We start from the raw sequence: 23,973 nt of genomic DNA, 5'->3' as shown, positions 1-23,973 counted from the left end.
TGGAATGTCAACTTGCCCTGCTTTGCTAGGGAAATCTGAAGTTTGTTAGATTTGAAAATGAAGATAACAGATTGAAATTACTATAATTTACAATACTAGGTGTAATTTTGTTTGTTCTATATTCCAATTTTATTATTTCTCAGTGAAAGCTGCTGTCTTTGATACGCCTTAAACTGGACGTGCCTAATGACACTTCAGATTCTGAAAACTTAACTTGTAGTACAAATGTGTGGTAGGTGGGCACAGTGCTCTGAGCTAGGTTAATAGCATTTACCTTTCTTTGCAGCACCCTGGAAGAGATGTTTGTATACTTTTATTTTGAGTGAGGTTGTACTGATATTTTCTGCTTTGGAGAGGAAAAGGGCTGTTTTTCTCCTTGGTAGTATTGTGTCCTAAATGAAAAAGCTTCATAGAGGGGGGGAAAGTTGTGTGCTGACAGAGCAGCTGACTTCCAGGGATCGTGAGAACAAAGCGATTATCAAATATGTAAACAGTCTGTTTGTGAATTGATGAAGTGACCTTCAAGAATCCTCTGGAAAGGCCGAGGAATTCATGTGAAGTGTGGTATTGTTTATCTTATTCCATATAGCATAAAAAAGTGAAGACAAACTGTCTGGAAAATAATGCTATTACAGGAATCACAGCTTTTCAGACGTAGAGTCCAAAACTTTATGTAGATCACCTCCAGGATCTACTCAAGTGTTATATACCTATAATCTCTGTGGAATAGTCCTTTTAAATTCTGTAACTTGTTCCTAAAATATGCAGTTGTTTTCAGTGTCATAGCTCTGCTCACACTTGGTTCACAATGACTAACTGCCTGTTTTAAATATACCAGCTCACAGTATCTTGGCTCAGATCGCTGCTGAAAGAAATAAGATGTTAAGAGTTGAATTCTAACAACTTGTATTTGCTGTTTTGGAGGGTATTGTTCCCATAGCAGTTGGTGGAAGTGATCCTGTGAAGCACAGCAGCAGGGAAGCTGGGATCCAGACAGACTGGGGCTGGTGTGGGGCAGCTGGGCAAAGCTGAGACTTCACTTCTAAAGTGGTCCTGCAGAGATCACAGATTTTTCTTCCTCACTAGTAGCTGAAATGATGGCACTATTCTTTGTGCTAAATATCTGCAAGATGTGTTTTAAACTGTTGTTCTCGTGTCTCATTATCAGACTTGTTATGGTTAGGGCTTTGCTTTATACTAAACAAGTAATGTATTTCTTCTTAAATTTGCAAGTGTGAGCTCCCGTGGTCTTACTGCTGCTTCTTGGCCATGGCAATCATCCTCTGGTGCCTGTGTCACATTCCAAAGAGCAGATCTGACTAAATGCTAATCTTAGGGAGGAACAGAATTGTTTTTGACTAGATCCTCTGTAAGGTTGTACAGTGAAGTGAGCCCAGAAAAGAGGGAGAAGGCAGCTGGCAAAGGAGTAAGTGGCCTGAGGTTTCAATAAAAAAAAGGGCTGTGACAGTCATAGCACTCCACCCTGGCTTTGCAGTGTGCACTGTTGAACTCTCTACCAGTGTTTTTTGGTCTCCTCTGTTGAATGTTACGTTTACAGAGATGCATAAAAAGGTGGTAAGGAAAGAACAGCAAGCAGAAAATGCCCTGTGTAGGCGGCAAATCAGTCAGTTGGTTTTCACTCTGAGCTTCAGGCGTGTTTGAATTGTACTGTCATCATTTAGGCTTGCCTTTGAAACTTGCTTTCTGTATGCGAAAACATAAATAGTTCCAGGCTTTCTGACCTGGAGATTTCTTATTACACCCTCATATATGTTCCGTAGTAATCACTGCTGGATAGTAATTCTGCCAGTCTGAAATTGACGCTGTTCTTTGACAAATGCGAATGACTTTCAAGGTAAGAGATGTAAAGGATGTAAATAGAGATAAGAGCAAAGTAAATACTTCGCTAAACTTCTTGTTTAATAAGTTAGGAGTTATTCTAAGAACTTAATGCCATTAGTAGTGACCTATTTTAACAGCTCTGATGCTTTTTTGTTGCATAACTTGGAGGAAAAAATAAGTAGCCAGGCCTGCCGATGTCCTTCTTGAGCATAGCTTGGAGGACCACAACGCTCCAGGGACCAGTTGCTCTCCCAGGTTTCCATTCCCTTCCACTGCTGTGCCCCTCTGGCCCCTGGGGAGCAGAGCCTGGTACCCTGGCTGCGAGTTCTGCCCCTGTACGGCGCCGGCTTGCTCGACTCCATCCGTTTCTGTGACGAGGATAGAAGTCGGCACTCTAGAGACTTCGGTTCGCGCTGTAACATCGGTGTGAAGGCAGGCCCGCAGCGAGCCCGCGCGCCTTAGCAAAACAGAGGGGACAAGCGGCAGCTACGGACCGCGCTGTTCCCGAGGAGCGGCGCTCCCGGCGCAGCACAGCGAGCTGCCCCTGCCCCGGCTGCGCCCTCCGCGCTGTTCCGCCCCTTCTGCCGGCGACGGTTGGGCTTTGGTGGCTGAGAGCCGGGGGAGCTGGGCATTGTCTTCTGCTTCGTAGGCTCGTGCTGCTAGAACATTGCTGAATTAATATGCTGTTCCCAACGCTCAGAACAAGGGAAGGAGAAACAACTCGAAGTTCAAGCGAAGCCGCGCCCCGCAGAGTCCAAGCGAAGCTACGTGCTAAAGGCGGGTTGCTGACAGCGGATACTGAGGGCAGTTTCCCCCGTCCCAGGCCCTGCAGCCCGCAGTTACTGTTTGACTTGGCGGCGGGAGGTTCCGCCGCAGCGCGCCCTGCCCCCGCCGCATAGCCCGCATTCCTCGGAACAACGCGCGCTTGTTGCCGGCGGGGCCGGGGGCGGGCGGGGAGCTGTCAGGCCTCGCTGCTTAGCGGAGGAGAACGCCGCATCTTTGTAGGGAGAACGTCGGCATTTTCCATTCTTGTGTTGCTTTGGAAGTGCAAATGTAATCAAAATAAAAGTCCCGTTCTTTTTCCTTTTTGCATTTTGATGTACAAAGAATTTCAAAATGCTTTATTTGAAGAACCTTAACTTTTCTATTGGTTTGCATTACTTCTCCTTTCTGCAGTGACAGTTAAACTAAGGAAACTGATATGACAAGATTAGTGCAATAAGAGGAGAACAGTGAGGGAGAGGATCAGAAGTCAAGTTTTCCTTTCTGAGTGTAAGTGTGAAGCTGGGCCTTCTAACAACTAAATGTCATCTAATACAGTTAGCAGCTTGCTGGAGGAGCGTGGGATGCTTGGACACAAACCTGCATCTCTCCTGCAACTCCACATCAACACCTGAAGGATGAGATGTGATCCATTGCACTGAAGTCTTCTCCTCTTAACAGCAGTCTGTGTATACCTGTAGGAGCAGCTGTGGGTTTAAGTGTTATAGTGTATCCACAAATGTATTCCATTTCTATAATTACTTTGTGTGAATTTATTCCAGTTGTGATATGAATCAAGAATATCAGTAGCAGCAATTACTGCATACCTGGCGGCATGGAGTTGCAGGCTGTGACTGCTGCTTCAGTGACCAGAACTCTATGAAAATTTTATAGACCTAACCATCCTGACGCTGTTTCTCTGGGACTGTGTTTCCTATTCGCCTAGTTATGTCCCAGAACTGAAGTGACTTGTTTCTTAACTTCAAGTAAATGTTCATATACTCTGCTAGTTGCAGTGATTTGATTATGTTAGTCTTTAATGTCTGATTAATGAATTGGCATCAGAACTGCATGGTGGGGTTACAGACCTGGTGCAGAGCTGGGACCTCCATCTTCATAGGTGGCTGGTTCTCCTTTTTCAGTAAAATGGAGGTTTTGTGGAGACTCGATCCTTTTCCCTTGAGTGTTTCTTTTTAATAGAAGATTGAGTTGACTGAGGTGAGGCTATAGCAAATGACTAGGTTTAGATTCTTGTAGCACATGAAGCAACATGTGGCCTTGTGCTATTCTTTGTGCTGTACATTATTTTAGTGTTACATCATATTGCCATGATATTTATATTGCACCTGTAAAAGTTCTGTTAGTACTACTTCTCTGTTAGATGTAAGGTGACTGTGATGCCATGTATGTGGCCATGTATATACTGTGAGCCTTAAAGGGAATGGAAGGTTCTTTAGAAGGAATAAAGTGTGTATTTTGGGAAGTTTAGAGGAAAGAATAACTTCAGTAATGAAGTCCTAATCCTCTTCTAGTTCTAGAAATCTGAAGAATGTGGAAGACCTACTGAGGAAGTTTGAGTTAAGATGTATTGAAAATCCTGTTGGCTTTGGTTGAATGAATTGCAGGATTGTAGATCAATAATTGGTAAGGAGTATATTTGTAGGAATGAGTGTGTTTTAAGCACGAGTGTGTTCTCTCTCACTCTATGCAAGGTCTTTGGCATCTTTAGTGTTTGGGGCTGAATCTGAGTGCTGTAATATAGGAACCACTACCAGCAAATAAGCATGGGAAGGAGGGCAGTGCTTAATGGATGGTTCCGGATATGTTGTACTTCATCAGATAAGATGAAAGTTGCTTACTTGGAATTTTAGTAGTGTAAATGATTTGAAGTTGAGCAAAGATGATTTTTGGAAGTGTAAAAGACAGAAGGTGACCATGATAAATATGGCAGTGGTTTTGAAGGAGAAACTAACAGTAGGGTTGAGATTGCAGAGGTGTCACAGTAAAGGATCTGTGATATTCATCTTTAAACCCATGTACAGGGGCAAGTTAACAACTTCAGCAAGGAATGGCAAACTCCTTCCATTAGTAGCTGGTTTTAGCTGATAACTAGGCATGAGAAGTGAGCTGAGAACTTAATTGGGAAGTCAGTAATAGAGCTGGGGTATGTAAACAAGTCAGTTTCTTAATAATGAGAGAAGCTTGTTATGCAGTATCAAATGCTGTGTGCCCCTGGATGAAAAGTGAAATGCATGGGGCTACTGTGTATGTAGTTGACCAAGTTCTACCTGCTTTTATTATAATTTTCCACTTCTGTACTTTTTAACTGGCTTGTGCGTCCTTTGGTTTGTTTGTTTTTCAGTTAGCACTGGCTAGGTGGAATGACAGCTGCAGAGGTACTGGGGGGTAACAGCTCTGTCAATGCAGAACCATAAACATAAATGTTGTACTGCTTGTTATCTTTCACCTTTCTCTTTTAAGTTATTTATGAAGAAATACTGCTCAATTAAATATGCCTAACAAACTGTGCAGTAGGTCACTTGTTTTGAGTCAGACCAGTGCTACTATGACATCAGTTATAACTACAGTGGCAATGTAAGTGTGAAATACTTGATATCAAAACACTGTACTGCACTGGAGATCGGCTGTTCCTAATTCTGGGAAACAGGAAGATTTTGGAAGTATTTTTTCAGGACTCACGTAGCTCATCAATTTGCCTTCACCTGTGCAAGACATAAAGCCAGACTGTACTCTATTGTTGGGTGGTTGTTGCCGCAGCATTTCAGTGCTTGAAGGTCAGACAGTTAATTCTTCATGTTCACCAGTTTTCTAGATAACTGGTGATGGCTGCAATGATGTTTTCTTTTAATCGACAAAATAGGCTGTGATAGTATTCCTCTTCTATATCAGTCCATAATTGTGTTTAAAAGATACTTTAAAAAAAAAATGCACAAAGAAAATTCGCCCCTCGTTTAACACCGCTGTATAATCAAGATGCTATAATTGCAATATAGTTGTTTAATTGACAGATATCAAGATGTTGTAATCACAATATAATCGAGAGAATCAAGCAAGGTAGACAATGATCACAAAGAGAATAAGCGGAAGAGCTTACCCTTCGGCTGAGCTCACCAGAAGACACCAAGAGAGGGGATCTCCAGAAGAGATCCTTCCCCTCTGGTAGCCAGCTCTTAAATAGGTCTAGGAGGGGTGGAGCCTGGCTCCACCCCTTCCGGCAGCACAGGTGAATTGTCTTCACCTGTGCTCCTCTGGCTGACTCATGGCTCGCCTCAGGTGATTAATCAGAGGTTCAGGCCGTGACTCAGCAGTTCCCATACAACCGCATAATGTCAAAAATCCTTAATGACTTTGTGTGGTCTTCTGAAAACTAAGTGGGTGGACAGCAATAAAATGGCTTCTTCAGTCAGTGACTTAAGCTAAAAGGAGAAGCCAAGTAGAACAGATAGTATTTTAGACTAAAAGCAAAATGAGCTCGAGGTTAAGGGTTTTTTGATAATCTCTTGATGTGGCTTACCAAAGGCTAGATTTATTTTCTTTTGAATTTGTATTTTAAAAGACTTTCATAGTATCCCTTCTGTAGCAGGTTGATATGGTGAGATCAATCTTCTGGGGATAGTTATTCCTTTTCTTGTTTGTTTTTTCTCCAGAAATTTGTGTTGAGGAAATTAAGTATTGTTTTGTTGTATTCTTTTTCAGAACTTGAAGCAGTGTACAAGGAATGTAGTTTCTTACGGCACGTTTTCTTTTCCTCACTTTTATTTTATGGGCGACTTTGACCATAAACTGCTAAGCTCAAGAACTATTCAACTGTAGAAGACAGTAACTGTGATGGATATAATTTTGGTGAAATGTGACTGGCCAGACTTGGGGCAAATGTGCTCATTACGAAGAGTGTAGTGTTACATCTGTTCAACAACTTACGGTTCTGACTTAAATGGGTTCTGGAAGTGTTAAAGCATTATCCTCACCTGGTTTTATTCTTTATCTGCTTTCAGATTTTGGGAAGTGATAGAAAGTATTGCTGGAATGGCCCTGCAATGTGTTCAATCTCATTTGTCAGAAATGGGTAAATAAGGAAACTCAGCAATTTTTATTTCAGTTTGTTTAGTCTTTAAATTGTGTTAATAAAACATTAGTGTATTCTAAGGATTAAACTGCATGGATGAACGTGTCTAGGTTAGTTGATTGGAATCTGAAGGCTGGTAGGATACAAAAGTTGGAGGAATGTGGCATACAGCATATTGAAATGGATTAATGAAAAGCTGCATTGTGGTAGGTTTCTTGAAGGACTTCCCCCACACACAAGTGGGAATTTTATCCATGAGTTTGAATGTGAAATGAATGTGGAGTAATAGCCATGCTGTTGATATCAGTTGGCACATCAACGAAATAAAGAGGTTGTTATCAGTATAGGTAGAATTAAAAGATTTGGATTATTAATATGTATTTTACATGTGCATGCCATTTATTGTGACTTGAAAAGATTTATTTTAAGTCATTTTAGATTTTACAACTTTAATTTTTGATCATTAGTCTTACTTTGACCTATTTGTATAGTTGAGGACTTACGTAAGTATGAAAAAGTTTTGATTTCTCAGAGGTACGGTATTGGAGCATAATTAAAATGAGGTAGTTTATTAAGAAAAAGAAGAAAGAGTGGAGATTGGAGGATATTCAGGGGCTTGGAATGCAGTATGAATATTTTCTTTCCCCAAAAGCTGTGGAGAAGAGTAAAAAGTTATTTAACTCCCTGGGAAGTGTGTTTCAGTAAAGAAGAGTCTGGATGGCTAGAGAGTAATATATTTTGGTCAGTCCTAAGTAGTGAATGTCAGATTTCAAGAGCTGGATCAATATTAACATGGTGCTCAACAGCTTTTTATGCTAGAACTCTTCCTTGAAACTCTGGACTGACAGGGCATAGTTCTGTGTTCTCATCCAAGAGCAAATTTCCTGCAAAAATGCTAAGCCTGCGCTGCTTCTTCCCACCTTACCCCAACCTAAAGAAAACTTCTGCCCTTAAAATAATTTCCAATACTAAGTGCTTTTTCACTGTATCCTAAATTTGTAACCAGATGTTAAGATGAAATGTAGCAGTTCAGTGATTTATAGGGAACTGATTTGCAAAATATGAAATAATTATGTGCTGATAATGTCTTTGTAGTATAGTAAAGTAATTGTTTTATTTAAATATACTGTAGCCAATAAGCTATTCGTGTAAAATATCCATGGATTCTCAATTAATTGGATCTGTGTATTATTAAAAATAAAGAGCCTCTCCTAGACTTTGCTTTTATGTAAAACATAGTTTTGGCTATTTTTCATGCCTTTCTCATCTCCATTCCGAATCAAATATCCTTAGATTTTCTTCACTAAACTAATTTATGGAAAATGAACATATTATCAATTATCTCACTTGCCAGTTTTTGTAGTGGAATGTGGAGCACGTGTTGCCAAAGACTTTGAATTTGGCATAGTGTTTCTTAATGATGCCGAGACAAGAAAAGTTTCTGTAATTGTGATCAACAAAAGTGATAGTAGTTGTCAGTTTGATATTTTGAGAGGTTTGACTACAAGGCAAAAAAAGAATATAAACCAAATTGTAGTTTCAGAACTGCTTTGATTTGTTCTTCCAAATCTGTGAAGAAATGAAAGCATGCAGAACAACAAAAATCGTCAATCAAGCTGCAGAGTTAGAGCTCACTATGAATAGTCAGAAAGATGTTTACCAAGTTTTCAGTTGGCAGAGGTGTCCTTCCAAGGTTTTTACAGTGGTTTCTTAAAAACATCTCATTTTTGGGCATTTTATTAGCTATAGCTAATACTGCTAGTTTCTGCTGAGGTAATTAACATTCACCTTTCTTGGGAAAATACTAAAAAGAGGCCTCTTTTTCATCTAAAATTCCAGAGCAGGTTATTTTCTGTGTTGGGTTTCCAGTAGTTTGTGTGTGTTTGTTTTGAAATTGACCTGTAATAAATACAGTGTTCTAAAAAATCTGTTAGTTATTTTATGATGAGAAGTGGGTGTTTATCTTTGACTCTTGCAAACCAGGTAAATAATGGAAGGTTCATAAGGATAGGTTTTTGGTGGTATGTGTTTTTCTTTCTTTCTTTTTTTTTTTTTTTTTTTTAATGCTTAGGTATGCAGAGCAAAAGAAAATGGCTGAGCAATACCAAGGATGCAATGGGCACTAATGCTGTTTTAATGTGGCCTCCTATCAAGAATGCTACCTACTGTTGTATGCAGATAATGAGTGGTGTGTGGTTCTCGGCTTCAGGCCTACAGGTTTCTATGAAAGCAGAAATCATTGTAGTATGGGATTTGGCTAACACATTTCATATGCTGTGACTTGAATATGAAGCTCGGTGCTATGAAAATTAGATCTTTCATTTTGCACCAAATTTGTGAAACTACAAATTAAAGATTTTTTCTTTTAAATTCACCCAGTCTTTAATCTTATATCCAGTGCAATAATAATGGCTTCATTTTACAATTAGAACTTAATAAACTGGTTGTAGTCGAAGATCCTTTTTGAAAACAGAAATATAGCAGGCTCAAAAGCAAGGAAGGATTAAATAGCCCCTTTATAATTGCCCTGACAAAAGAAAAAAGAAAATACAGTGCGGATGACTTAATTTTCTTTAACACTACAACTTGTTCTTGTAGATTTTGTTAACTTTTGAAGGATTTGGAGCTATACGCTTTGAGTCATGTGTTTCATTCTGTGTAAAATGGCTGCTTCTGTCCATCTTATCGCGTCTGATGTTGGTTTGCACAACACAAAGGAGGCATCACTACTGCAGAAGATGTGGCTTCTTAAATAATAATAAAGAAGAATAAATAATACCTAATCTGGCTAGAAGAGTGAGGCAGTTGAAAAATGCCCAAGTGGGTCTGGGTGCATGACAGTATTTATTGTGCCTGCTAGAGCACAGAGTACAAAGTTTGTGCTCCTTTCATGGTTTTGTGCCAGCTCTACCAATGGTCTGCGTCAGTTGTGAGAAGACAGACAGATGATTTGGCATGAAGCAGGAGGTGCCTTCATGCGGTGTCTAATGATTAACCCGTTGCCATTGCAACGGGTTGCCATTTTGAACCTCAGTCCAGTTGATAACTGACCAGCATTCTGTACCATGTGGCAATATGTTTGCTGCTGCAAAACCCAAAGGTGGGTTGTCTGTTTGCAATCCCTGCTGGCCTGTTTCTTGGTGTTGAAGTGTTAAGTAATTAGTTTCTAATAAAGCATCGTAAATGAGACTGAGGTGTAATGACTTTTTTTAAGTGCCATTGGCAGCTTCTAGCCTTGTTAGAGATTTTAATAATACAAAAAATATTCTGGAACTTCTTTGAGTTTGCTTTTCAATTATTTGAAATATTTCATTCTTCCATATCTGCAGCACGTTTGTACAACCAAGTGAAGGAATAAATGATAACTAAGGTTACTGTTAATCTTCTCCCAAACTGTGACACCCAACAATAAAATATCTACTGAATAAATAAGGTTTGTTTTGTACAATTAATGGAAGTCGTATTTAGCCCCTATGTATACTGCTTTATAAAAGCTTCCCTAAGACTGGACCAAAAAGCACCGACGAAGGTTAGCCACGTGTAAGATCAAACCATGGTATGAAACACTCTCTAACTACGTGTTTTAATTTAGTTCTTATGGGACTCTGATAGTGATCTCTGTCAGATCAAATAGGGATAGGGCAGACTGTCAGTTATGTTAGTGGGGCTAAGGTGGTGGATGAAAGTCGAAAATAAAACAACAGGTAGATCTGAGAGGGTCTCCCCAAGTGAATGGTTTGGTGGCTTCACAGAGTCAACTGCAGTGCGATTGTTTTGCTTACTCTGTGATGCTCATTGGAAAGTCACATAATCAGGTCAGAACGGAGTGCTGCCAGTTTCCTAGTGCACAGTATGGGTGTCAGTGAAGCTGGAATTTAAAGTTGTTGTCTTTGGGTTAGCTTCATTTCAGTGCTGATTTTTTTCAACCTTGGTGACATAATGACTGATACAAGTTAATCTTCCTCAGAAGCATAATGGAAACGATGTAATATACCTTGATCATTGATGCCAAAAATGAGATTGGTAAATAAGACTTAGCTTTTAGCCAAGGTTCTGTGCTCGCAGATTGAAATGTTGACTATTCAAGCTGATTCCATCTGAATCCTTCTAAGATCAAAAGAGATGAGGAGCTGACTGTTCACATCCCGTAAGATGAAACTTTAATAAGTTCTAGATCCAGATATTTGGATATCAGAGAAGTTGCTTCCTACTTTGCATAATTATTTTCACCATCCTGGAATGCTACGCTGGCTTTTTTACCTTCTCTTGAAGGAGAGAAGATGCAGAATGTAACTGGCTGCCTGTAGAGCATGGATTGTAGATATTGGATGGTGGGGGATAACTTTGCTGGCATTATCAAGTGGTAATGTTCTAGGGGAAGAAGTTACGAACAGAATGGTGCGTGCATCTTCTATGTGGGTCTAAATAGCTCTGTAGGGTGTATGATGGCTGTGCAGGAGAAAAAGCATTGTTAGTCCATATTTCAACTTTTCTTAGCAAAAATTTGTTGAAATAAACAGCTTCAGAAACGTTTGGGCTAACAATGAGTCAGGACAGACAAAGGAATACCAGCCAACTGACACAGCAGTGCTTTTTCTGACTGCATGTGTTGTAATCAGCCCTGGCTTGGCAGAGAGGGTGGCTGGCATTGACAATCTTGATGAGCAAACTTTTATTTTGTTTTGGATGAACAAAATCCTTAGCTGTAAGGCCATTATTGCTTGCTAATATGTTTGTTTGGTTTTGTATTTTTTGTTTTCTGTTTCTAAAGGACTTCCCTTTGAGAAATACCTGAAATGAAAGAAAAAAGATAGTTTGCGATTTTGTTTTTTTTACACCAGAAGTAGATGTTTCAGTCACCACATCGTATGACTGCTGCATTGAGCAGTGAGATGTGATGATAGGCCAATGTGCCACTGAGAAGGAAGCCTGCCAGCTTTAGTGAGCCAGCTGCTTTGCTGTATCGTTCTTGTGCATCTTTTTTTTCCTGCAGATGAAGAGTTAAGGTCTTGATGTAAATTTTCATATTTTTTTTGTCCTCTTTATTTGCTTCTCTTACATGGCATGCTTTCCTTGTGGTTGCCTTTACATTTTTGAGTAAGCTTGTTTTCTGCTGAAGTAAATGATGGTTTAAACCCTGATGAAAGAAGGTTTGTAGACAAGCTATTAAGCTCTTTCAAGCCCTTATTTATTTTCTTTTTTCCCCCTCTCCGCTTTCAGGAGCTCTTTTCTTCCAAGGGAAAAAGGGCTGGCTGGTTCTTTCTGGAGGTTCCAAGAGGCTCATATCTGAAGCAAGCATCTGGACCTGTGTGTCCTCTGTGCTGAGGAACCACTGGGGAAGTCACATTCCTGTGGTCCAGAGCACGATTAGCCTTCCACAGTGCTGCAATCTTTATTACTAAACTTGAGAACCACAGATAGATATTTTAAACTTGATATAGCATCAATAGGTGGAGGAATTTCCTGCTTGACTGCATGTAGATAAATGAACTCATACAGTGCAACAGGAGGGAACAAAAGAAAAACTGAAAGTAAATACTGATTTATTTATTTACTGTGACTGCTTAAGTCAGAGTGCGCTGCTGCAGGAGCCTGTTGGAGACTCGTTTCCTCATGCATTCTTCCCACTGAACTGTTTTGCTCTAGGGTTGGTTTGGTCTCTGAGCCGTATTGAAACTGTTTCTATTAAGTTGGTATATTTAGATTCTGCAAGTACCTGAAACTCATAAATCTGCCACAGACAGGAAACCCCTCTGTTAGTATCTGTTTGGTCAGTATCAGCTCCTGAATGCGGGGTCACTGTAGTTCCTGATGGCTTCTGCCCTCCCTACTTGTGTTGCAGTCCGTTTGTCTTTGGGAGGTAGAGAAACAGTGTTTGAGATACTTTGTAAACAAATAGTGATGGAAAACAAAGCAATCTTAGCTGGGTGTAGCCAGAGTTCTGCTTTTGAGAGTAAATAACTAACCTCATACTTGAATGCATTATTTTAGTGATAGTGTTCTCCGGGACATCTAATTCAACTCAGCAGCTGTTTTTCAACATGCATTTTCCTTTGAAACTGAGTGCTTCTGTTTCAGAGTGTGTCCTTTATGGTATTTTTTCTCTCTGCCTTCTCTCTCTCCCGTTTTTTGGCTTTTGTTTTTCCCCAACTCTACTTGTTTAAGAGGGTAATATCAAATGTTAACACTAAGAAACTGCGTCCTGATATCAGATATATTTTAACTAGCCTGCCATATGACTTTTCTGTAAGGAGCCTTGAGAGTCTGTTCCCATCCTGTAATGACAAGCTTGTATTTGTGCATTGTACTGAACTCTGCAGAACTGCTTGTTCAGTTTCTGATATGCCCACGATGCACTCCTTCCCGAGGGTAGACTGGAACCAAACTGTAGGCTGGCTCAACTGCATTCTAACCTTGTTTCCCCGTCCCATACTTGTTAGGGAACAAGAAATCTGCCCACCATGTCACCAAGAGGATCTGGTTATGGGATACATATGTGGGTATTCCAGATCCCATCATCAGGAACTGTTTTCTCTCCATCCACAAGTGGGCACACCCCCATCAGAAGACAAGGGGTGCCTCCATCTTGTCGGCAAAAGAGACTTGGTTCTGGTTGGGTGGTGTACTTGTGCAGACAGTCTCTGCAGCTGATCCTTATGCTCCTCAGGTGGGAACTGTGTGCCTTCTAGATAGATAGAGTCAGGTAATAGAGGAAGATTGTGGTATATAGCTTCAAAATGCCTCCAGATCAGCTTTTCTTTCACAGTCCTGCCAATCTAAATTATTAATCACCGAGGAGGGATTCTGGAAGGTTTGTCTGTGTCCAAAGATTTGTAAGAAGAGATGAGATGCTACCTATACAGACAGTGTGTTCGTAACTTTAGTCACTGTACCTGTTTCTTAACTAAATGGAATTGCCTATCTTTATCCAATATCCACTTACCTGAAAATAGCACGTTACTAGAATTTTCAGGTATGTTTTTTGCGTTGTAGGTTCCTGTTGAGGTTTCTGGGCACCAGTACAGCACTGCTATCTTTCTGTTTTTCCATTACCTTTGGCTGGAGTTACTCAGTACTCCAGACAGCATTTATTGTTGCTTTGATGGGACTACAATTGAACCTTTGATGGATTAAAGACCAAAGGGACCATTATAATTATCTGTAATGATGAACTTCTCCAGGTATTTGAAGGTGACAGTGGCAGTGCTGGTTCAGACTAAAGCTGTGTTTAACTCAGTGTCCGAGCTCCGACCACTGCCAAAAGTGAATAGCTAGAGAAAAGTATAAAAAAAACCAAAACAACAAAAACCAAAAGCAATCACAAAGCAAAGTTGGACGTATATAATACTTCTGTCATCCTCTGAATGCTTTCTTCATAGGGAAGTTCTTGAGCTGGTGCAGGTTACGTTGTTTCTGTACAATGCTTAGTAGCTCAGCAAACAGAGAAGAAGAGTAAAATGAGATTGCAGAGGTAGGTTCAGAAGGAACTTGACAAATTTGAAGACAGTAGGTCTGTAAGCAATTACTGAAGCGCCCAGGAAACATGGTGCAATAGCTGTGGGTACAGGGGATTCTGAGGCAGCTGTACTGCAGAAAACAGGCAGTCTTGTCTAGTCTCCTGAGCCGTGTCACCCACTGCTTCATTGGGCACAGCCTAATTGGACCCCGGCATGATCCAATAAAGCGTATCTCACTTGTAACCCGAGGGGGCACTCAGAAGAGCTTATCTACTCTGTCCTTGTTTCTATGCAACCTTCTATCACTGTTGTGTTTTGATGAGAAGTTGCACAGGTCTCTTACGTGAGAATCACCTTTTTCTTTTTTTTTTTTTTGTTCTGAATCTAGCATTTACTCCATTTAATTAACTGAAGTGTTTATTTTTAACTGACAGGTGGTAAGGAGTTGAATTTATCCACTATTTTCACACCTTTCTTGATTTTATTTATTTAATTTGGCAGACTTCTTGCAGGTTCCCTGTAAGTCATCTCTTATCCAAAGTCCTAGCATCTGCTTCTGTCACTTAGGTTGGGAAGTTTACAGCCTAGTTTTCTGCATTAAATTTCAAACCTTGAGCCTTTGCATCAGTGTGTGTTTGTTGTAAATTACTTCTGTTATGTGTATGTACAGATTTCTAGCCACATTTAGTGCCAGCCTCTTGATGATTTTTGCTGTTGTTGTGTTTCTTTTGTCAGTCAAAAGTTATGGAATGTGTGCTTGTAAACAAAGATTAAAGTTACTACTGTGTTTGATGAGTTACACAGAGCTTTCTTAAACTCCGGTTATATAAGATGGGTTTTTCTAGACTTCTGTATATCCTGTTAAGGATATGGAGCTTCCTACTCTTGTCCAGCAGGAAAAAGCACACAAAGTGCCAGTGAATGGTAGATAATATTTTTGCTTTAGTCCACTTCCTGAGTCAAGGTTCTTTCTTTGACAATGTGTAAGCTATCCCAAGTTGAAAAAAAATCTTCTTGTATTTGACATCTAGGGAGATAAAAACTGGAGCACAATAGTCTTTATGGGACTTACTTTTGGGAACTTTTGTACTGGATATAATGCTGTATTATTTGTTCGTAGCCTTCCCACCTACACACATGACAGTAGTGATACACCATACTGACATGTCATGTTGTAGTTCATTGATTTTTTTTTTTAGAAAGAAATAGGTACTTTTCATCCAAATGTAATGTCTTAGTCTGAATAAAATTACTCAAAATTGAAACTGAAATCTGAAAACACTGGCTCTATTGGCACTATACGAAATTGTCTGTATTGACTTATTTGTTATAATGCCCACAGACAACACAGAAATGCCATTCCTTTTTCTCTATGGGGAAGTGAGTCAGCTTGTACTAGATCCTCTTTTTCTTTTTCATAAGCTAGAGTTTGAAAGCTTTTTACCACAACTTGCAACACAGCACTCTGATGCATGTGAAACTTAAATTATGTGCACCAACACCTCTTCTGCAGCAGAAAGGAAGAGTTTGTGGCTTAACCTGTGCAATGTATGCAGCAAGAATTTTTTTTTTTTTTTTTTTTAAGAGGGATAAGAGCTTGGAGGCACAAAGCAAGAGAAATATGATGTAGAAAAGCATGGATGTAGCACTGTATGAGTGCTTACATGAAAATTTTTCTAGTTTAGGCCTAATTCTACATAATTAGTTAGGTGCTAAGGTGGTTTTTGTTTGTTTTTAATCAGGATTAACATGCTTAAAGAAAGACCTTTAGAGATCTAGGAATGTATGGTAAAAATGCTTAAGATTTAATTGACATGAGTTAAATGCAAAAAACCCAACACTTACCAAAAATCTTTAATTCTATGAACATGCAGAGGTGGCACTGAATTTTGTATCAAGTTAGGAAAAATCTAATATGCAATCCAAATCTACTTTTGGATCTACTTGTCTGAATCTACGTATTTATTGGACTGGTGATCAACAAAAAAGACATAGAATGGTTTAATTCAGAAACCTGACAGTATTGGTGTATAATCCCTAAGGTTGTGGGTTTTATTTTCTATTTTTAAGTTATTCTTGCTTGTCTTATTTGGAGAAATGACTTCTTGCCATGATGCATGTCATTTACGTGTAAACTGTTGGCAAATGCTAGTATCTTTTTTTAAATTTGCTTGTTCTAAGCAGGCCCAGCTTCTACATGCCCTATTTTGTTGTGCTGAATACTAGCAAAGTTGTTTTTAAACTCATTGATTTGCTGTTTTTAATGTAGTTTCTTCTTTATTTCTTCAGAAAACCAAGATGGACTGCATCATGTTGTACATGAACGCTTGGGAGAGTTGCTGCGTGTTTTAAAAGCAGTGATAAATAAACATCAGACTCTAAACTCAGTTGATATTCTTAGCGCTGCAGGAACAGTTATTGCAAAAGTAAAAGGTAAGGAAGTTTTTATTTTCAAACTTGGGAAAATTGTAGTGAGTCACTTGACTAGCTGTGTCTTGGAGTTGTAGGGAGGGGTTCCATTTATACAGAAGTTTTTTTAATAGTGCAATAGTGCAACATACCTTTTCAGAGTGAAATTTAATATTGAAAAGCTTATGTTGCTGTAACAAAATCCTGTTTATAAGAAGCTATCTGCAAAACGACACTGAATTCTATAAACACAAGCTTTTGATCTAGATCTTTACCTCTCTACCTCAGGATAATATTATAGAACTATAAACCTTGGGTTTATCCGCATAGAGATTGTCTTTTTTGTCTTTGCTTAGTTCTGTGAATTTGTAGGGATGGTGTTAGATTTATATAAAGTGAAGAAATATTTGAGTGAACAGTCAAAATCTGAGTAGTCAATGCTTTTTGCATAGATTCCTTCAAATAGATCATAAGCATGGTTAAGGTATAAACAAAAAAAGGGCTTGGAGGCATGTATGTAAGTATTTTCTGTTGCTGGCCTTTACTGTTGCAGGTCTTTGCATCTCAGACAAATACAAATTGTGGAGCACACGGTTAGTCCAGTCCAATAAATCATAGCTGTTTCTTTTTTGTGTAACCTTTGATTGTAGCTCTTGCTTTTCTGGAGTAAGGCCAGTATTCCTGTGGAACAAATGGCTTCTTCCATGTGGCCTGGGTAATGCTTTGAGAAGGGTTAAATGTACAGCACCTCTTGCCTGTCTTAAATCATGTGGAATATCTTTTGTAAGAGAAACCTAGCTTAAGTTTTCTCCTTGTTCTAGGTTTCTTCTCATTTCCTAGTTGCTTTAGCACACCCGAATACACTGCCAATTCAGTGAACACAACTCTACAGCCACCTTAGATAAGCTGTTTTCAAGCTTAACTTCTGTGTCTTCCACTTGTTTTGAATTCTAATCAATTTCTTCAGCATATTTGCAGCTTTCTGAACCTGGCATCATACATGTTTCTTCTGTCCTCCTTGCGCACTCTGTTCCATCATTGAGTTTCAATAGCATTGGTCCTTGCTTAGCTGTATTGGTGCTTCTGTGCATCTATTTCTTCCTGGTTTGGCGAATGGCTGCCCTGAATAGTTATTTTATGATTCAATCTTTTCTCTGGATGATGAGTAGAAAAAATAACTTCTGCTAAGCTGCTTTTTAGTAACACAGATACTAAAAACACTTCTTCTCATGCTGAGCAGGTTCTATACTTCAAATAAAGAAATAGCTACAAACATTTATTATGTGTTGTTGTGTTCACTTACTGTTAATATGTTGAGTTTGTCAGGAGCAATAGTCATGGAGGACTGCGTGATTTCATAGATGGAAAGAAAAACTACTGTTAGAAAAACAAGGGGGCATGGTTTTAAACTGAGGCATGGAAGGTTTAGGTTAGATATTAGAAGGAAGTTTTTCACACAGAGGGTGGTGACGCACTGGAACAGGTTGCCCAAAGAGGCTGTGGATGCCCCATCCCTGGAGGCATTGAAGGCCTGGCTGTAGCTCACTTGGGCTTTCTTAAATATGAATGTCTTGTATGATGACAAATCCTCAGGAAAAAAAAGCATGGTAGGAAATGTTTTTGCTACAGTTGGTCTTTGTCCTTGAGGTGGAATTGAGAGCAAGTTTTGACTTGTTTTCCCCTTGTTTATATTATTTCTTTGAATAATTTTTCATAGGCAGTGATTTGACACTGAAAATCTAATTTTGAGATACCTCCTAAGTGATTGCATGGTGCACAGTGCTAATCTGACACAAATGTGTTCTTTCACTTAGGCTAAATAAATAGGTATATGGTGTTATCTGATGAAATAATACACTGTGGTATGAAATTACTATTAGTAGAATTCTAAGTAGTTTCTTATGGAGTTATTCATCTGTTTTATAAGCAGTGTACATTCAATTGGCCTAGAATTTAGAGGCTGACTTCAATGGTCTGATTATTCTTTGGCTAAGCAGACGTAAACTTACTCTGTGGTGAATTCTTCTGGTTCAGTGCTGTGTGACCTGGCACTGTGGAATTCCCGAGTTAATTGTCAAGGAAACAGCTTCAGGGGAAACTGAAGTCCATGGTTTCAGTCAGCGCTGCCTCAGTATTCGTAGCCTTTGATACAGATTGTACTTTTATATATTTATATATATATGTATTTATATATCCTCACATCTAGTGGTAGAAATGGAGAGTTACATGGCTTCAGCTCTATCAGTAACTTCAGTCTTCTCTGAGAACAGCAAAACTTGCTGTATGAAAAAGGATTACCTCCCTCATAGCATCATCTGTAGCAAGTAAATGTAAGTTTGTCTTCAGTACATGTTTGGGTTTTGCAACTGGTTTTTGTGAATATTGTATTACTCCATTTTTGTATTCAAAATGAGGTAAGCTATTGCTGGAACTGAGGAAGTAAAATACAGCATGTTGTGGTGAATAGTGATTGTATCAGACCTCGTGTTTGCTTACAGTGGCCTGTCAGTAACACACAAGCTCGCAGATTTTTCAACTATGGTTATTTCACTAGAAGTAATGTTCCTTTTGAATAAACAGGAAGTTACAAGAATGTGAGACTCAGTTGGTTAGAAATAGTATCCTTTTTCCTGTGTCTTCTTAGGCTGTGTTAATGTGACATTATGAAATAAATTCATCTGGATAATCTGCTTCTTGTTACTGGAGGACAGAACTATAAAAAGATGTGGAAGCACTCTGGAGTCAGATTTATGACTAGGAAGTTTAACCTGCAATGGAAAAATCTCTGATGTTTATTTAGGGAACTATGAAATAGCAATGGCCTGGAATTTACGCAGATTTTTTTTCCCCTCTTCAGAAATAGGAACATGATTGTTTTAGATTCTAGAAACTTGTCTGAGAACCTCTGCAGAATGCCAGGTTTTCAAATCTAGTTTGTATTTGGAGCTTCATCTAGGGTCAACTGATGATTTTAGCAAATAACTGCCTTCACTCTGAATGAGTACCTTAGAAACAGTGACTGTGAGAAGAAGACTAGAGGATCTGGCTCGTGATGCATTCTCTTAAGTCTGACAAGTTGCACTATGATTTAGATGTAGTGTCCTGTGCAGACATACCACCCCTTTAAACTATTGCAAGTGGGAATGTTTCAAGTATTAGTAAAAATTAGAGTACTTGTGCCTCCTCATTCGAAGCTGTCTCTGTCATGTTTCAGGTACTCCACTGGGAATGGCATGAATGTGCTGGAGTTGGAGGATTCTGCTTTGATTCATTATGTTTGCAGTTCTGTTCTTTTGCTGTCTAATGCTTTTTCTTTTAAATTGAAGGAAAAACTAGCTATAGCTTGTTACCTTAATCTTGATACAGAGATTGAAGTTTGGCAGAACAAGTAATGTTAGATATGACTATTTTAAACTGAGCTTGTAGGAAAATATGGAGGGAGAAAAAGCCACTTGATTTCTCTGACTGTACCTTTAATTGAATACAATAGTAGAGTTGGATGAGACTTGCAAAGATAAGTCCAACTGCCTGATCACTTCAAGGCAAGTAAAAAACTTAATGCATGTTGTTGAGGGCATTATACAAATGCTTCTTGAATACTGGCAGGCATGGGGCAGCCCATCAGCCACTCTCTAGGAAGCTTGTTCCAGTTAGTAGCACTTTCCAGCTCAGTATTGTCAGCAAACTTGCTAAGGACACATGCAACTGCTGTGTCCAGGCTATTGACTAAAAACATTGAACAGAACAGACCTGTTGAACAAGAATTGAGCCATGGGGAACACAACTAGTGACCTACCAGAGCCAGAGGTAGCCCTGTTCACTACAACCCTTTGAGCTCTGCCCGATCTCCCAGCATAGCTTGTGCCTGTTCATCTTTGGTTTGGACAGTTTGTCTGAAAGGCTACTGTGAGGGATTATATCAAAGGCCTTACTAAAATCCAGAAAGATCACATCCTCTGCCTTCTCTTCCTTTGCTAAGTAACCTTGCTGTAGTAGAATATCAAATCACTAAGACAGGATTTGTCTTTCCTCAGTCCATGTTTACTATGCCTGATAATAGCTTAATTATTTAAATGCCTTTCAATAGCACCCAGAGTAATCTCTCTAACTTCTCAAGGACAGAGGTTGGGCTAACAAGTCTGTGGTTTCCTGAGTCTTCTCTCGTGCTCTTCTTGTAGAGATTGGTATAGCATTGGCTGACTTCCAGTCAGCAGGGTGCTCTCTGGGCTCCAAGACCTGTGGTAAATTGTTGAGATGCGTCCAGCTTTGTAACATCTGCTAACTCTCTCAGTGCTTTGGGGTGAATCCTGCCAGGTGCTGTAAACTTTTAGCTAATAGAGGTTGGACATTATTTGATTCACTATGTCTCCCTGCTTGGACTGTGCTCCTCATCCATGCTCGCTTGTGTGTTTTCTGAATGTGTCTTTTTAAATGACATCTCAGTCTGGAGGAATGGAGACTCTCTGAAGCTTCTTACTTGGGACCTGTTCAGACTCCTGTTTCTGGAAGTTACTTTCCAGTCTGGCACACAGTCATAGTTATTTTCCCACTTGGTATCCTTAAATAGTTGAGGGCCACAAGCAACATAAAGTGCATGGTTCTCATGATCGCACGCTGAATTCAAGGCTGCAGTGTTCTTTTGCTTTAAGTTCCACCTTTTGATTCAGTTGAATTACTAGAATAGAAAAAGATTTCTAGTAAGGCTGAAAATTGTGCTTACTAGAAATTCCTGCTGATGTTTTTCTTGTATCAGTTCTGCGTCTGCTATATGCTTACAGTAAGGTGAAATAATTTCAATTTGGTTTATCTGTGGTGTAAATTCATGACAAAATTTATTATGGTGTGAGTAGGAAACAGTTCCTAAAACTTACGTTATAGTGAGCTGGTGGAGAGGTTGCCAGTACAGGTTGGTGGAATTGTATGGCACAGAGCCATAGGACTGGGGTGCTTGGTCAGCCTGCTGTTGCACCATTGTTGTGAGATCCCATGAATCCTATTTTCCTTTTTCCAGTTGGCATTTTATTGCTCTTTACTCCTGATTTTTTGTTTATGGTTTCTAAAGTTGTTTTTAAAGTACAGAATAATAACAAGCATTAAAGTACTTGCCATTTTGGAGGACATTGGGTGTTTTTTTTCTGGTTTTGGTTGTTTTCATTTGAGTGGTGTTTGTTTTTGAAACAGTTTTGAAGGGTTCTTGAAAGTGTTTGGGAGTTGAAGGAAAGAAAAACAGGTTGCATAGATGGTCAGATCCAACAAGTCAGCTTATCGGCTTTGTGCTTAAAAGGCAGCTAGTGAAGTATGGATTGAAGTTATATTCCTGTTGGGGGAAGTGGATGGTGGTAGTGGCACCCCATCAGCCTGTCAGGTGTGAGAAAACCAATCAGCAGAGAGCAAGTTATCCACTCTGTACTTGAGGTATCCCGGCTGTGCTCGCCTCTGGCAGGGAAGTGGTGCTGCTTGCAGACCTGCACAAGTCTCTGGGGAAGGGGAGGAAGCAAGGGAGCTCTTGTTGGCTCTGTGTCCCCTGGGCCCTTGGGCTGTGTCATCCTTGTACTAGCAGGGGGACAGGAGGGCACTGTACACTGTGGTCACAGAAAGTTCTCTAAGAGTTGTCTTTTAAAGGCTCTGGCTGCACTTTAGTCTTGATGCTCAACAGTGTCCTTGCTGAGTCTCCAAAGCTTTGTGCGGGTGTCCTTGGGCACTGTGCCATCTCCTGGGATTGCAGCTTCCCGAAGTCCCATGGTGACTGCTGGTTCTGCAGCACATTCTGTGATTGATTCAGAAAGTTTTGATGGCATGACCCACAAGTTAAAACTCAGCAGTATTGGACAGCATTCTGATGAGGATACCTCAGTCTGAACATGATTTTGCTAGTTCTGCAAATACAGATCCACTTCAGTGCAAGTCAGGTTTGCGTTCAGGTACTGGCTTCCTGTTCTTAATGTACTGCTACCCAATAATTTTTCTAAGCTCATCATGTGCCATCTGAAGTCTTACTTTAAAGCGTTGCTGTGTTGCATACCCGCTTTGAAATGCGTAGAACTATAGATAGATAGCTGTCATTTCCAGACATGGCAGTATTACTATAGTTCATTGTTGTCAGTAGCTATTGTGTGCAGTCAGGATGTCCTGGGGAAAGAGCGTGCTTGGTTTAAAGTTGATGTTAAGTACATCAGCATTCCAGCGGTTATAAGCGAGAAGAAAGCTGTTTGTATTCAATTGAATTGGAGATTGGACTAATTTTTTGGAGGGGGAGGGGAGATGTGATGATTCTGAAAAAAATTTCAATTTTTTTATTTGCTTTTTGATGGATCCTGAAAAGAAAGAGGTTCTCTAGTAGACAACATGTATAGCTTAACAAAACGCTTCCTGGAACAGGAAGGCAGGGTGAAACAGGCGGCATTTCTTTAGGGAGAGTTTATCTGTATTAATGTCTCATTAGCAAAGTGAAAGAGTTGCTCTTGTCTGAAGATTCTGCAGCTAATGGATATAGGAATGTTGCAGAGGTAAGTGCTCTGAACATACAGTTGGTTTTTATCGGTTCTTTTAATTTTGAAGCAATTTGCGTGTCGTGCTGGCACTCAAATGATTTTTCCAGTCATTAGTTGCTGTTAATCAATAGATCTCATAATAGCGGTTGCTGCTTACTGACTTGGAATGTGAAGTTGAGGTCTATTAGCAGTGTTATCTCTGAAAAGTCGAGGCTTTGAACTAACCTGATTTTTATTTTTTTTTTTTTTAAACCACTGGTATTTACAAAGTTGTCCAGAAATTGTTCTCTGTGGAGCTTTATTTAGTCTCCTTTTGAACAAATTTCCAAGGACTTCTATGTAATCACGAAATGTAGCAGAGCAGTGAGGAGGTGGGAGAAGCATTTATGTAGCAGTGAACTGTGGCTATGAAGACTGTTAACATTTTTGTAGTGTGTTTTGTATTGCTGTAGGCTTGTTACAACACATTTTTCCAGGTCTGCAAGTAATTGTGGAAATAGCCCAAAAGACAAATACTGTTTTCTGTAATAGCTTTGTACTGAAATGGTTGTTATAAAGTTGTTCAGACCTGTCGGCATACTGTATAAAAAGAAATGGATTCAATTCTGTTAATTCACTGGTTAAAAACTTTTCCTTTCACAAAGGAAATCTAATGGGGAGCAGATTGCTGAGCATTCTTTGTTACCCATTAGTGTTTAGGCACCTGGCAGGAAGCTTGAATGCTCTTTAAGATTAAAGTCTATTAATTAAATTTGTTGAGAAAATGTCTGTCGAACGGCCAATGTTTAAAAGTGAATTAATTTCTCCTACTTTTAGCAGTCATTATGATCCATTATTTGCACAGTAGTACTTGAAATGTAGGAAGGATAAATTAATAGTCACAGGTCTTTGAAGGAGGAATGAATAAAAATAAAAATGATGAAAA

At 39.5% G+C, this 23,973-nt stretch overlaps 1 protein-coding gene across 1 annotated transcript in view; it reads left to right on the top strand.

Annotated features, from left to right (window-relative positions):
- The window catches only part of ARHGAP29 (Rho GTPase activating protein 29), a gene marked incomplete at its 3' end in the record, with an annotated part of 46,830 nt that overhangs the window by 5,699 nt on the left and 17,158 nt on the right, over positions 1-23,973 (top strand). Inside the window, exon 2 of the mRNA XM_079535454.1 lies at positions 16,438-16,581. Coding sequence (XP_079391580.1) covers positions 16,438-16,581 — 144 coding nt within the window. The remainder of the gene's footprint in view (positions 1-16,437; positions 16,582-23,973) is intronic.

Source organism: Tetrao urogallus (assembly GCF_951394365.1).
Source record: "Tetrao urogallus genome assembly, chromosome: 5".
Lineage (NCBI taxonomy): Eukaryota > Metazoa > Chordata > Aves > Galliformes > Phasianidae > Tetrao > Tetrao urogallus.
Note: the sequence above shows the minus strand (reverse complement) of the source record. Positions and strands in the feature narration are given on the sequence as shown.